At 38.3% G+C, this 13533-nt stretch overlaps 1 protein-coding gene across 3 annotated transcripts in view; it reads left to right on the forward strand.

Moving 5' to 3' along the window:
• The window catches only part of IFIH1 (interferon induced with helicase C domain 1), a 34770-nt gene extending 22650 nt beyond the window's left edge, over positions 1-12120 (forward strand). For 2 of the 3 annotated variants that reach the window (XM_089519880.1, XM_089519881.1), the window contains exons 9-16: positions 764-887; positions 982-1218; positions 2390-2646; positions 3826-3975; positions 5138-5299; positions 6490-6680; positions 9371-9464; positions 11182-12120. In XM_089519880.1, the coding sequence (XP_089376006.1) occupies positions 764-887; positions 982-1218; positions 2390-2646; positions 3826-3975; positions 5138-5299; positions 6490-6680; positions 9371-9464; positions 11182-11370 (1404 nt within the window). In that variant the 3' untranslated portion in view covers positions 11371-12120. Of the gene's footprint in view, positions 1-763; positions 888-981; positions 1219-2389; positions 2647-3825; positions 3976-5137; positions 5300-6489; positions 6681-9370; positions 9465-11181 lie in introns of those variants that run through there. The other variant, XM_089519883.1, reaches the window with a different exon arrangement.
• The last annotated feature ends 1413 nt before the right edge of the window (positions 12121-13533 follow it).

The raw sequence follows: 13533 nt of genomic DNA on the forward strand, positions 1-13533 counted from the left end.
AAGCCTATGGTACTGCTAAGCTTCTCCCTTCTGGCTTCCTTTACTTGCCCTCTGCAATATCCAGAGGTCTAAATTCTCAGCTCCATTTCCTGTAGCCATGCAGGTGATTAATGAGGCTCTGTAGTTCCTAAATGACTGAAGAAATGAAACTTCCTCAATCAAGCAATAACTTTACAACCCTAGTTTCAACACTTTCATGGAGGTATTTGTGAATTGAGATTTGATTGGTTAAGTAAGAGGACCTCAACCCACCATTTATTAAAGTAATCTACTGATATGTCATGTTGTCACAGATTACCCTTTTTGCGTCTTGGTTGGCCATTTGGGGGTGCCCGTTCACATCCTTCAGGGGCCCAATCTAGCCCTCAGGTTGCTGGTCCCTAATTAGTAATAAATTTATAGCAGCATTCAAGAAATTGAAATGTTAGGAGTCTGCATTTCATTCATTTCCTCTCTTTTCCTATTTGTCTTGCCATCACCTGGTTTGCTTTCAAGCTGAAGGGCCATTTTGTTCATTGCTAGAGGAACAAGTCCTTTTAATCAAATTTTTCTAGATTGAGGTAGCAATTGTATGGCCAACCAGATTTGGAGTAGCTAGCATATTCAGTAATGAGGAGTGCTGGAAGTTGCAGTTCTTCTGCAACATCTTGAGAGGTGCACAGATTCCAGCTCTAGATGACAGTAAGCCAAGGGAATATTATCTTTGTTGATACTGGCAGTGTACCTAACATCTCTTTAAAAATCCCCCTTTTTAAATGTTTAGGATCCTTTTAGAGAGGAACTCGTAAACATAATGACAAAGATCCAGGACTATTGCCAGTTCAACCCCAATGCTGAGTTTGGATCCCAGACGTATGAACAGTGGGTAGTTCAAGAGGAGAAAAAAGGTAATTTTCCTGTCCAACCACCTGTAATTCCAAGGCATTCCTGAATATCTGTCAGTCAGTTTGGTAAATATTTTTCCTCTCCATCCTCCACCAGCTGCCAAAGAAGAAAATCGCAAACACCGTGTCTGTGCAGAACACTTGAAGAAATACAATGATGCCTTGCTAATTAATGACACCATCCGGATGATAGATGCATATAACCACCTCAAAAACTTTTATAAGGAGGAGCAAAGTAAGAGGATGGCAGTGAGTGAGAATAGCGATGAAGATGATATGGCAATAGCACTAAAACCTGATGAAACAGATACATTTCTTACGGATTTGTTTTATGGTAAGCATGACTTTGACCATTCCTTCCTTGTAACTAGGTCATCCTTGGAGATGTTCAGCAGATGCCAACTGATCGTATCACATGTTTACAAACAGATTTGTGGAAATTATTCCTTCAGCATAAAAAATGATGAGAGCAAACCCTTTGCTTGCACATTAAGGGAAGGAAAGTACAAATCTTCATCAGTCAGGAGACCTGCAGTATTTCTTCCAGAGATAAATCTTGATGTAAATCATATATAGATACATAACACACACCTGTTCACAGGCAGCATTAGTCTGTAACTTTCTACTCTTATGACTGAGGCTGTGGGCAGATTCATTTAGCAATAATGGCATCAGAAGTGCTAGATTTAGACATAAATGTCTGACTCTTTTACCAAGATACCCACCAGCTTTTATTTTGTTAATGAAAGCTTTCAAGCTTCATAAAAGTCATCTTACTCATTTTTTCCTATAATTCTGATCAGCTTAGTCATTTTATACATTCTGGAAGTATGCAGTTCTCATCAGTCTTGCCTTCTCCAGTCTGAGCACATTTCTTGGAGGTATGCCATGAGTTTCTATCAACAGAGGTGTAGTCCTTTCCCTGGAGCATACTGGTCTGGAGTTCTGCTAATTATTATTCCAACTTATGCAGCTACTCTAAATATGGCACTCTTCAGATACTAGACTGCAATTCTCATACTTCTTTCTTACTGACTATGGTGGCTGGGGCTGTTGGGATCTGTCATTCAAAAATCCTTGTGGGCACCATGTTGCCTAGGCCTGCATTAAACCATAGTTTAGCTTTAAGCAAAAGGCAGTCCAGTGTGTCCAAAAGAAGCCTGGAACCTTTTGGGTGAAATTTTGCATGCTAGTTTAGAGGCAACTCTTTATGGGGCTTACTCCCAGATAAATGCCATACAAACTTATCTGGGAGTAAGCCCCATAAAGAGTTGCCTCTAAATAGACATGCATAGGATTGTACTGTTAGTTTCTTTTGTCCATTGTATCATAATTGTTTAACCTCTTAGCTGCCATTACTCAGTTTCTGTGCCACCATTTCTTCATGCTATGATGTTAACTAGCCAGTGTGGTCCTGTATTTAATGATGGTAAATATTCTTTTAATTTTTCTAAACATTTTACTTCTGTGATCATTTTCTGTTACATTCTTTTATATTTTTAAAGGCAAAGAGAGTGTACTACAAAGGTTAGCAAGAACAGTTGAATATGAAAATGAAAAACTGAAATGTTTGCGTGCGACCTTAATGCAAGAGTTCACAAAGAAGCCTGAAGCAAGGGGAATCATTTTTACAAAGACACGGCAAAGTGCATTTGCCCTTTATCAGTGGATTAAAGAGAATCCCAAATTTGAAGAAGCTGGAGTGAAGACTCACTACCTTATTGGTGCTGGGCACAATAGTGAATTTAAGCCCATGACTCAGGTAAACAGACAGAGGTAACATATGTTACCAGATGTCCTTTATCATTCATTTGTGTGGGGAGCCAATTCTTTAATAACATGGAACAATTTATGGAAATTGAATGTATTTCCTTTTTTTTTTTATTTAAATTTTATTGATTAAAAGATACACACATAACATAACACACACAAAAATCCACAATACCTAATACTACAAAACTACAAACATATAATGAAATAAAAAAATACAAACATAATGATAGTTGACTTCCTTATACACTGCTTCTCCCCGGTTTTATATTCTTTCTTATTCACTAAGCTCTTATTTATATATATGATTAATTACTTGCCATTTACCTTGTCTATTTTCGCTACTTTCTAACCCTTTATTACTTCTTAGTTACTTTCTATCTTTCCTCTTATATTTCTATCTCTCGTTATTCTAAGTCTTTGAAGCTTAATTACATATATTTCTTATTCTCATTCTGATTCCCAAAAAGAAATAGGGTGTAGTTAAAAATGAGTAAAGAGAAGACAAGAGAGAATAGGACAGAGGGCAAAACTTACTATCTCTCTTAACTCTAATCACTATACACATCTATATTACTCTTATTTACCTTGTACAAAATACATTTTACTTTATATCATATCATCCTCTGCATGTAATTTCTCCAGCTTTCCCATATATTATAAAACTCATCCAAAGATTTATTATTCACTAAAAAAGTTAACTTATCCATTTCATATAGGTCTATCATCTTTAACTTCCATTCATCTATCATCGGATATTCCTTTTTCTTCCAATATTTAGCATAACTCATTCTAGCCGCTATAATAGCATATTGCAATACCTTTTGATTTTTCCTTTCTATCTTCATCTTTTCCGTCATATTCAGGAGATACATTTTACTCTTCATCTCTTCTTTAACCCCAAACATTTTCTTTATTTCTGAATGAATATTAGTCCAAAATTGAATGTATTTCCATAAATTAGTTTGAGTTCTAGATTAACTAATTTAAAGATTAGTATCCCATTCACTGAAAATTGGTTTTGTACATTGATTCAGAAATAAGATTCAGTATCTATATACAGAAACTCTATAGAACAGTTCACTAATCATAAAGACTTTCCCAAGGATTATGAGGATGAAGAATGAATTTTCATTCCATTAATGAATCTATTGATAATATGTTTCTACAGAATGAACAAAAGGAAGTAATTGACAAGTTCCGTACTGGAAAAATCAACCTGCTGATTGCTACTACTGTGGCAGAAGAAGGTCTGGATATTCCGGAGTGTAACATCGTTATACGCTATGGTCTTGTCACCAATGAAATAGCCATGATGCAGGTTTGTTTGTTTGAAGATGTACATCCCCCCCATCTGCTTCCTGATCTTAAAGACTGTATGGTGTTGGAGAAATATTTTTTTATATTTTAGAATCTATTATTAGATTAGCAAAGTTGGAAAAAGAAAACAGTTCCCATTTGGAGGGCACCTTTTCAATGATCCAGCCATGTTCTTTTCCATGGGACTTGCTTTCATCTTGAGAATAAAAAGAAAATGACATTTTATATATTCCCAGTTCCTGTCTGGATTCTTCTTCATCCATTGTTTGAAATAATTTTAAAGAAATGGAGAAACATTTCACATGTTCATGATAGCTAAAAGGAGGTTCCCTGTTTGGGGTTATTATGTCTCTGATGTCCCATTTGTTCAGGAAAATTTGGAATTAACCTTCCTATCAGCTCCCTGTCAGATGTGTAGGGGAACCACAATCAGCTGTATCTGAAATCCTGCACAAATGGATTGCTACTCAGGGAAGCCAAGATCCTATTTGAAGCTGTTGGGGCATAAAGCTTCACTGTCAAAGTTCTGATGATGTATTTACTTTGAAGGAGAAGGTTAGTGGCCAGTCAGGCAACAGAGTAAGGGAACACTCTCGGTGTCCCCCACAGCCAGTCAGTGGCTATGTCTGAGCATTCAGCACTGTTGCATAGCTGGGGTTGATGGGAGAGAAAGTATTCTGCAAAGAAGTATTGGGAGCTGCTGCAGGCACAAGTCACACAGAGGTCAGAATGAGATGCCCCATGTTATCAACACTGGGCACCTCATTCTGACCTCAGAGCTATATTCAGGAGGGATGCTGACAGGAGCTGTCCATCATCACTGTGTTTGACTCTGGGTTTTCTGGAAAACTTGGAGCAAAAGTAAGCCTTTTGACTGCAGGACAAGTGGTGGAATCCCCAGATTGGATTTGGGGATTGTGTTAACATCCTGGATCCAATTCAGGGTTTGGGGCCTGCATGATGTAAACAGCATGCAGAGACTCCAGGGGGAATTTGGGTTTTATATGTAGTGTAGACAAGCCCCCAGATATGTGGGTTCAGGGGAGGGGATAATTTAGGACTCCCCTGTTCCTAGCATACAACAGTATTAGCTAACCTATTTCTCAGTAGAAAAATAACAAGAGTTATTTTTTGGACATAAGCCATTGCCTTGTTTCTTTCAGGCTCGTGGACGAGCTCGAGCTGATGAAAGTACCTATGTGCTTGTGGCATCAGGTGGATCAGGTGCTGCTGAGCGTGAAGATGTCAATGTTTTCAGAGAGAAAATGATGCATAGAGCCATTAAGCGTGTCCAAGAGATGCCCCGAGAAGAGTATGAAAATAAGGTAAAGCCTGCATGCTTGTGAGGCCACATAATCTCTAAATGGTTTCTGGTATGTTAAGATATATATATTAACAGAGACTTTAATGGGTCTCACATTTGCTGTGTATGTAGCTTGCTTGATGGGAGGCAGACCATTGGGCTAGGCTCCATCCTATTTCACAACTCAGGCTCTAGTCCCATATTGTCAAACAAAGGAGAGTTCTAGCACCAAGGTGGCCTTTTTTATGGGTTTTTGTGGTTTTTTTGGGCTATGTGGCCATGTTCTAGCAGAATTTCTGACGTTTCGCCAGCATCTGAAGATGCCAGCCACAGATGCTGGTGAAATGTCAGAAAGAAACTCTGCTAGAACATGGCCACATAGCCCGAAAAACCCACAAAAAACTATGGATGCCGGCCATGAAAGCCTTCGACTTTACGTGGCCTTTTTTGCTTCCCTCCTTCCTTCTTCCAAAGAGTCTCATTGCGCAAGTCTGTAGGAGAACACTTATAAAATTGGAAAGGCTACATGTAAAAGCATAAGAAGACTTTACAAACAGCTATAGCCTGCTATTGTTCTGAGGAAGAAATACTCTTGCTTGACAGAGAAAGTTGTAAACTCCTTACTTGAGTATAGATAGACCTATGCAGAAAATGAGTAACTTAGTACTTTAGTCGTATAACATCCAAAATCCACAAAACAACAATACCATTATTGGCCAACAACAATTCACAAAATACACTGTACAGGCTCCACTGGCTCCTTCATCAAGCAAAGGTGTGAAAAAAATAAAACAAGAGAAAGAAAAAGAAATGATGATAAAGTCATAGGTCTCCATTTTCTCAATATGTTGTTACATTTCTTCTTACTTAAGGTGGTACTGAGGGATATCCATGTACGTAGAGACCATTGCTCCTACTTGACTATACAGACTTTGGTATTACCTTTTCTGAGAAAAACAACAACAAAACAGCCCAACATACCAGAGTAAGATGTGGGCATCCTCATTTTTTTTCTCTTTATGACATTGTCTGAATGCCATTATTTTTCGTAGTATTTAACTAGTGTATTGGGGATATTAATGATTGGTGTTAGCACTTTGCATATACGAACCATTTGGAATTTTGTTTGGGAGTAACTTTTAAAAAGCATAAAATTTGTCCCTTTTCGACTTTGGTGAATTAATACTTCTGGGGTGTTTGTTCCACCAATAGATTCGGGGCTTCCAACTGCAAAGTATAATGGAGGTAAAAATGAAAGCTAAGAAAGAACAGACTAAAGCATACAAGGAAAATCCAACCTTGATCAAGTTCCTCTGCAAAAACTGCACTAAGCTGATATGTTCTGGGGAAGACATCCAGGTTATTGAGAAAATGCATCATGTCAATGTCAGAAAAGAATTTGAGTAAGTGACAACATGTCTCCTTTTTTCTATGGGGTTAGTGTTTGTAACAGTAAGTCTGGTTACAGCCTTTTTTCATTTCATGAGGAACTAGGACATACAAATGGGGCCTGTAACATAGGGGCTGTACAGATGGGCGGCTAAACACCACCCCTGTTTGCCCTGAATTACTGCTGCAGCAGCCAGACACTGTGGCACTAATCTGCATGCCAGAAGAAGCTGCTCTGGGCAGCTTTCTGGAAGGGGCGCCATAACCGCCACAGCACAGCATTATGACATCCCTTGTGCACAGCGCAGTGTAAATGGGCATGTGCCAAGATGTTGCCCCGGCAGAGGAAGAAGGGCTTGGAGCTTGTGAACATTCAGCCATTCTTCACCTCTAGCACACAATCAGGCCGGAACAAAATGCCGGTCTGTACTGCCTCATAATAGCCCTGTTCAGAAGTTATCTTTCTTCATGTCTTCATGAATAACTCCCAACTGTCAGCCAAATTCCTGGAGCTGTAAACCAGTCAACCCAACAAAAAAACTCAACACTTTTGAAAGCTGAGATTCTGGAGAGAGATGAAACAGAGAGTAGTATTTTGCCCTTTATTGGTTTGCAAATAACAAGCTTTTCAGTCATATAATATGTACCCCTCCAAGTGTACCTCCTCCCACCACTCACAACTAACTTATTCATGGAATTGATCAGGTTAGTTCCCTCTCTTCGCTGTTATCTGTTTCCTTTTTAATTTCTTTAATTTCTTCCCTTCAAAACATGGCTAGCCATATGCAGCAGCCTAGTTGACGTGTCCTCCTTAGAGCAGGCTTCCTCAGCTGAAACCCTCTCCTCAGTTCAGCACATCTAGAGGGCACCAGGTTGAGTAAAGATGCTTTACAACAAACACTGCTCCCTCTAAAACAGAGGTGGGAAACATAGCTTTCCAGGTGTTGGACTGCACTTCTTGTGATCTCTCATCACTGGCTGTATTGGCTCAGGCTGATGGAAGTTGCACTCAAAGAACACATGGAGGCTACACATTTCCCATCTAGCTTAGTCAGCTCTGCAGCTACTCATGTTGGCAGGAAGTTTGGGAATTTCAGCAGGCTGTGTTGTGGGTTTACAAACAAAACATTATTTTCCCTATTCTTTCACAGCCATATCAAGCAAACTGTTGCATTGGGCAAACATATTTTTCTAATTATACGCGCACATGTATATGTGTGCATACACACACACACACACACAAATGTATGTTTTAACCAGTGTCTAGTGATTTTAGACTTCAGATCTGCCTGTTTTACTAGACTCTTTACTTACTGTGCATACTCATGTACAAGTCTTGAAATTTTATTCAAAAATTTGACCACAAGAAACTTGGATCTAAGCACTGTACTTCAACTCTTATCAAAAAAGGAACCATTGCCTCTTCTGACTAGAGTGGCAAAAGGCAAGAGTTTAATCCATCCCGGGAGCACCTAAAAGAAACACCAACCCCCCTACTCTCTTCCCACAGTGTCACTTCGGCATTTATGAATGCCTGGGTGGGAAAATGGCAGTGGTGGTAGCTCTTTGACACTTCCCCTCAAAAGAACGCTGAGAGGAATCGGGCTTTGAATGATCTGAATAAGACATTTGTGGATATGTCATTCTACTTTTTTCTGCTTGAAACCCATTTCTCCCTGTCAGCTCATTTCTGGTATCTTGGGTCTGACCGAAAGGATATGTATTAGAGTAGTAAAGTATGGTAAGGTAAGGAGGCAGGAGATTATTCAAACACTGTTGCTCAGTTTTATTCTTTTGACGGAGATGCTAAACTTTAGTGGAGTGAGGGCCCAGCAATGGCTTAATATCCATTTATTTCTTTTGTTGTTGTTGTTGTGCATCTTCAAGTTGTTTCTGAGTTTCCGACTCAGAAGGGTTTTCTTGGCAAGATTTGTTCAGAGTAGATTTGCCATTGCCTGAGGCTGAGAGCATGTGACTTGCCCAAGGTCATCCAGTGGGTTTTATGGCTGAGCAGGGAATCAACTCAAACCACTACACCATGGTGGCTCTCTTATTTGGTTTACCTGTTTGTATTGTCTGTGAATTGGCCATGGCTCATTCTTTCTAATTTCCAAAATAAACTGAGTCAAACTGGTTAATGTATGTGCACCTTCTTTCTCAAGATTTAATGGTGGGTTGCAGATCCTGTCTCATCTTGGAAGCTAAACAGGGTCAGACTTGGTTAGTACTTGGATGGAAGACCACCAACAAATGCCAGGTGCTGTAAGCTATATTTCAGAGGAAGAAACTGGCAAGGAGCATGCGTTTCATGGTGTCACTATAAGCCAACAGGTGACTTGCAAGGCACACACACACATATGCACACAAAAGTAAAAACAATCTATTCTCTCCTTGAAAGCAGGGTAGAATTAAACTCAGGAGACAAGAAAAATAGGATTCAAAAAGAAATAGAAAGGCTAGTTAGACACACATATGCACATTTTTCTGGCTTTATATCTTGGTGAACTGGGTCCTTATAGCCCAACCTCCATCAGTATAACCTAGTAAAAGGTCTTATAACCTCCAGAAGTGCATAACTCTCCTGACCTGCTCCAAATACAGAGTCTTTCTTTGAAGAAGTCCTTACCAATAAGAAGAATAGCATTTCACCAGATAACAACATTCTGATTGCAATGTTTTAATTCTCATTTGCCATTCATTTCAGGGATCTTTATATTAAAAGAGAGAACAGGACATTGCAAGCAAAAGCAGCAGACTATCAAACAAATGGAGAAGTTATCTGCAAAGATTGTGGACAAGTAAGTCTCCTTATGGGTTGGTTATTTTAGATACATTTAAGCTTCTTCTTCTTCTTCTTCTTTGAATAAAGGTATTAATTTTCAAATATACATAATGTATTTGGATTGCAAATAAGAAATAAATCTGTTATTGGCTTGAAGATTATCTTTTAACATTCTCCATGCTACACTATTCATTTAATCTCTTCTCTGTAGCCTGAGGAAAGATCCTGGTGGATGTTGGATGAATTTCTGATTTGTATATAGAATAAAGCCTTGCCATATTTTTTAAAAATAAAAATCAGATATTTTAGCTTAGTTTTTAACTAATCTGAGCTCATGTGTCAATTTTTCTGCTATGGCTATTTGCCATATTTCTGTATAAAATGTAATATTTAAAATTCTCCATTTTCTCTTAGATTTTTCGGTTACTCTGCAAGCTGCCATAAGCATTAATGCCATTAATCCTTTGGATGCCACATTTTCATTTTGCTCCTTCTTGATTTTTTTGTGTCATGATTTGATGTCAAGCTTTCTGTGAAAATTTTCTTCTAAAACTGTTAACACAACAGGATGACCACTGCATGTGAATATGTAAATCTTTCTCATTGCAATTTATCCAGAATTTTGTTTTTCCTTTCTAGATACATTGCCATTATATACCACTGGTGTAATATGTTTAAAGAATATTTCCCAAGGGTTACTAGTTAAGTCACCTGTAATTGATTTGTCCATACCTAGCTATCTCTCTTTCCCCTTTATCTTATTTCTTTTGCCTGAGACTCTTAGTAAGCCCTCGTCTCTTACCTTGGTGGCTAAAATTTGAAACTGTTTTTGCCAGTGTGCCAAATCACATTGTGGGAAGTGTTCAGAAGAAATAATTTCCACTGTGCCACTATTTTTGTAGCACTAATCCTGTCCCAAATGGTTTAATGAAATAAAACTGGTCTTAGTGGATGCAAGCTTAGTTGATGATTGATGTTTATATTTTTTGAAATACAGTGGGCCCTTGGTATCTGCTGGTTTAAGTTCCATCTGTGGATGTTGAAGTCCCATTAAATACAATTGATAGTAAAATGGTGACCCTTATATAAAATGGCAAAATCAAGGTTTGCTTTTTGGAATTTGTATGTTTTAAAAATATTTTCAAGCCATGGATGCTTGAATTCTTGGTTAAAAATCCATGGATATGGAAGGCACACTGTAGTTATTCCCTGATAATTAATATAATAATAAAATTTATTTATATCCCAACTCTCTACAAAATGCAATGGGGGTGCCTTACAAGGTTAAAATATACAATCCGAAGTCTCAACCCCCCCCCCCCCCTTAGGTTAGATTTTTTAAAATGGTATTCTTATTTTTTTTTAAAATAATATGTAATCCTGCCACATCTTCAAACATATTACACCTTTCTTATTATTTCTAGCAAAGTTTCTTTGGGGTTTCTAGTAGTATTACTATATCGTCAACAAACATAATGATATTAATGTATTTCTAAGCCTTTATAATATTCTTTGTGGCACTTGCCACATGTTCAAAAGAAAGGACAGAAAGTAGGGATGACAGGTGGCAATGCTTGGTTCCTCTGCCCAGAAAAAAATTAAAAATAAAAATAAAAACTTGAATCAAATTGATTTATCTTAGGATAAGTTCTGATTTTTCATATATCTGATGATTCATAAATAATAATGGTGGTCATTTTATTTAGATGCCAATTTTTCTTTTCTTTTTCCAGGTATGGGGAAGTATGATGGTACACCGAGGTCTAGACTTACCTTGCTTAAAAATAAAAAATTTTGTGGTTGTATTCAATGACAAGAAAACTACCTCAAACAAAATGTGCAAAAGATGGGGAGAGCTACCCATTAGATTTCCAGATTTCAGTTACCAAAATAATTATGTTTCCAGTGATGAGGAAGATTAAGGAAGACCAAGAAAATCTGAATTGAATTGTTCTTCTTTCAGATGATTTTTTTCCCTCCCCAAGATCCTGAAGGTGTTAAGGAATCCAAAGAAAAGTTCACACAAGAGTGTTTATCATTTGCAGACTGCAAACATCAAGTAATAACTTGTACAGTGGATGAGAGTATTGTGAGGCAGTTCATGCAGATAGAAGTGAGTCAATGAGCGAGGATGAATATTGGGTGACATATATGTATGTTTAAGTTTGCCCTGTGTGCTGTATTTCCAACATAAGGGGATCATCAAGTGTTGGGTGTGGTACTGTTATGTTTAGGCGTTTGCATTCTACCATGTGGTGGTTGTCCAGGATGGAACAAGAATACCAAAGAGGGTCCTCTGACTTATGTGATACAATTTCATTAAAGTATAGAAAGCATTGAGCAATTTCTGCCCTCTTTTCATATATATTATGGATTAGATTGATACAAAGAGTTAAAGGCCTGAATCCTGTTGGCAAGTGTAACTTGTGTAGACCCACTGAATCAAGGGAATTTACATAAGTGTAAACTCACCATTCAATAACGTACTCAGTGGGCAAACTGGCTGGGATTACCAATAGCATCCAGCCTATAATGTTTCACTTTAAACTGAATCTAGTGTGGTTTATTATGATATCAGCGAGTATGCTTTGCAACTGTATAGTTATTCTCACTTTACTACTGGACAGCTTGTAGTCCTTTTGTTCTAAATTTCATTTAAAAGAATAAAAATATACCAGTATTGACTAGACTTTTTTCTTTTCTTGACTGTTTCAGTTAAATCTGATGTGAGAGATGCATTTTCAAGGGGAAAATGATATATGAAAGTTTGTTTTTCCAACAGTAGTCTTTTCCCCCTTTGGCCATGTCTTAACTTCCTAAACATTTTGAGAAAAGGAAAATACACAGTAGGGAAAGTGTGAGCCACAGGTTGCACACAACTCCCCCAAATTTCCATAATATTTTGGAATTTTAAAGGGAAATATTTTTTGCCGTGAAATACCTAGCTAGATGTTATGGGGGATAATGTCACCATTTTTGTCTTCTTAGAGCACCTTATGCCAAGGAGAGGATAAAATATGGCAAAGTTAACCCTTCATGCATGCACACACAGCTCCTCACAAGTCTCTTGAACTCAAGCTCACTAGAGAGGTTAAGATCAATAAAAAGGGCTTTTGTGGGGTATGTTTGCAGCAAAAAAAGAAGGAAATGGTAGGGCCGTTACATGGAGAAGATGACAAAATGCTACCAAATGACGAAAAAAGGCAGAATTACTCAACACCTTCTTTCCCTTAGTCTTCTCACAAAAGGAAAAGGGTGCTCAACCTGAAGAAAATGGAGCAAAGAACACAATAAGAAAAATGCAGCACAGAATAAGTGAAGCGGTAGTACAGGAATACCTTCCTAATCTAAATGAATTTAAGGGGGAATACAGATGGACAGAAAGGGGCGGCGAAACGCCAACCCTTCCTTCTGCGGATCATTGCCACAGTGACTGCACATCATGGCAATGATGCGCCCAGAAAAGAGCCGCAAAATACCGCAGCATGAAAAGAGCACTGTATAGCCGTGCCGCCACAGCTATCGCACCATTTCGAGGGCACAAAAAGAACCTGCTTTTTCAGCTTCTTTTTGCACCCTGGGAAGGCCAGATTGGGGCTGCAGCATGAGGTTGCTGTGGCCCCAATCCGGCTAAGGGAGGTCTGGATGCCGCCCCTTCAGGGCTGTATATACAACCCCTTACTGAAAGAAAGAAGTTGCCAGCATGAGCTTTCATAGACTTAAGTCTACCTCACATGCATTTGGATAGAGATTTAAGACTATGAAAGATCATGCTGACAACTTCTTTCTTTCAGTTAATTTCAAAGGTTTTACAAGGTCTCTGCATTCTGTGCTAAATGTTTACTATTATTACTAAAGGGAAAGCTGCTGTGATGGTGAGTCCAACTCACTCCACTTTTTTCCTTGGATGGTAGCACACTGGACTTTTTTTAATCCCACTGCTGCCACCAATTTGTGACGGTGACAACATGGCACTGTCCAAAACCTCTTTAATTTTTATTTTTTTTAAAAAAACAACACTTTTTACTTCTGTGTCACCTTGTACCACATTTGCCACCTATCGACATAAACCTGCTTTTCCACCA

This window comes from Sceloporus occidentalis, unplaced genomic scaffold, assembly GCF_023333645.1.
Source record: "Sceloporus occidentalis isolate IW3139 unplaced genomic scaffold, rSceOcc1.0.p SCAF_4, whole genome shotgun sequence".
NCBI classification, from domain to species: Eukaryota; Metazoa; Chordata; class Lepidosauria; order Squamata; family Phrynosomatidae; genus Sceloporus; species Sceloporus occidentalis.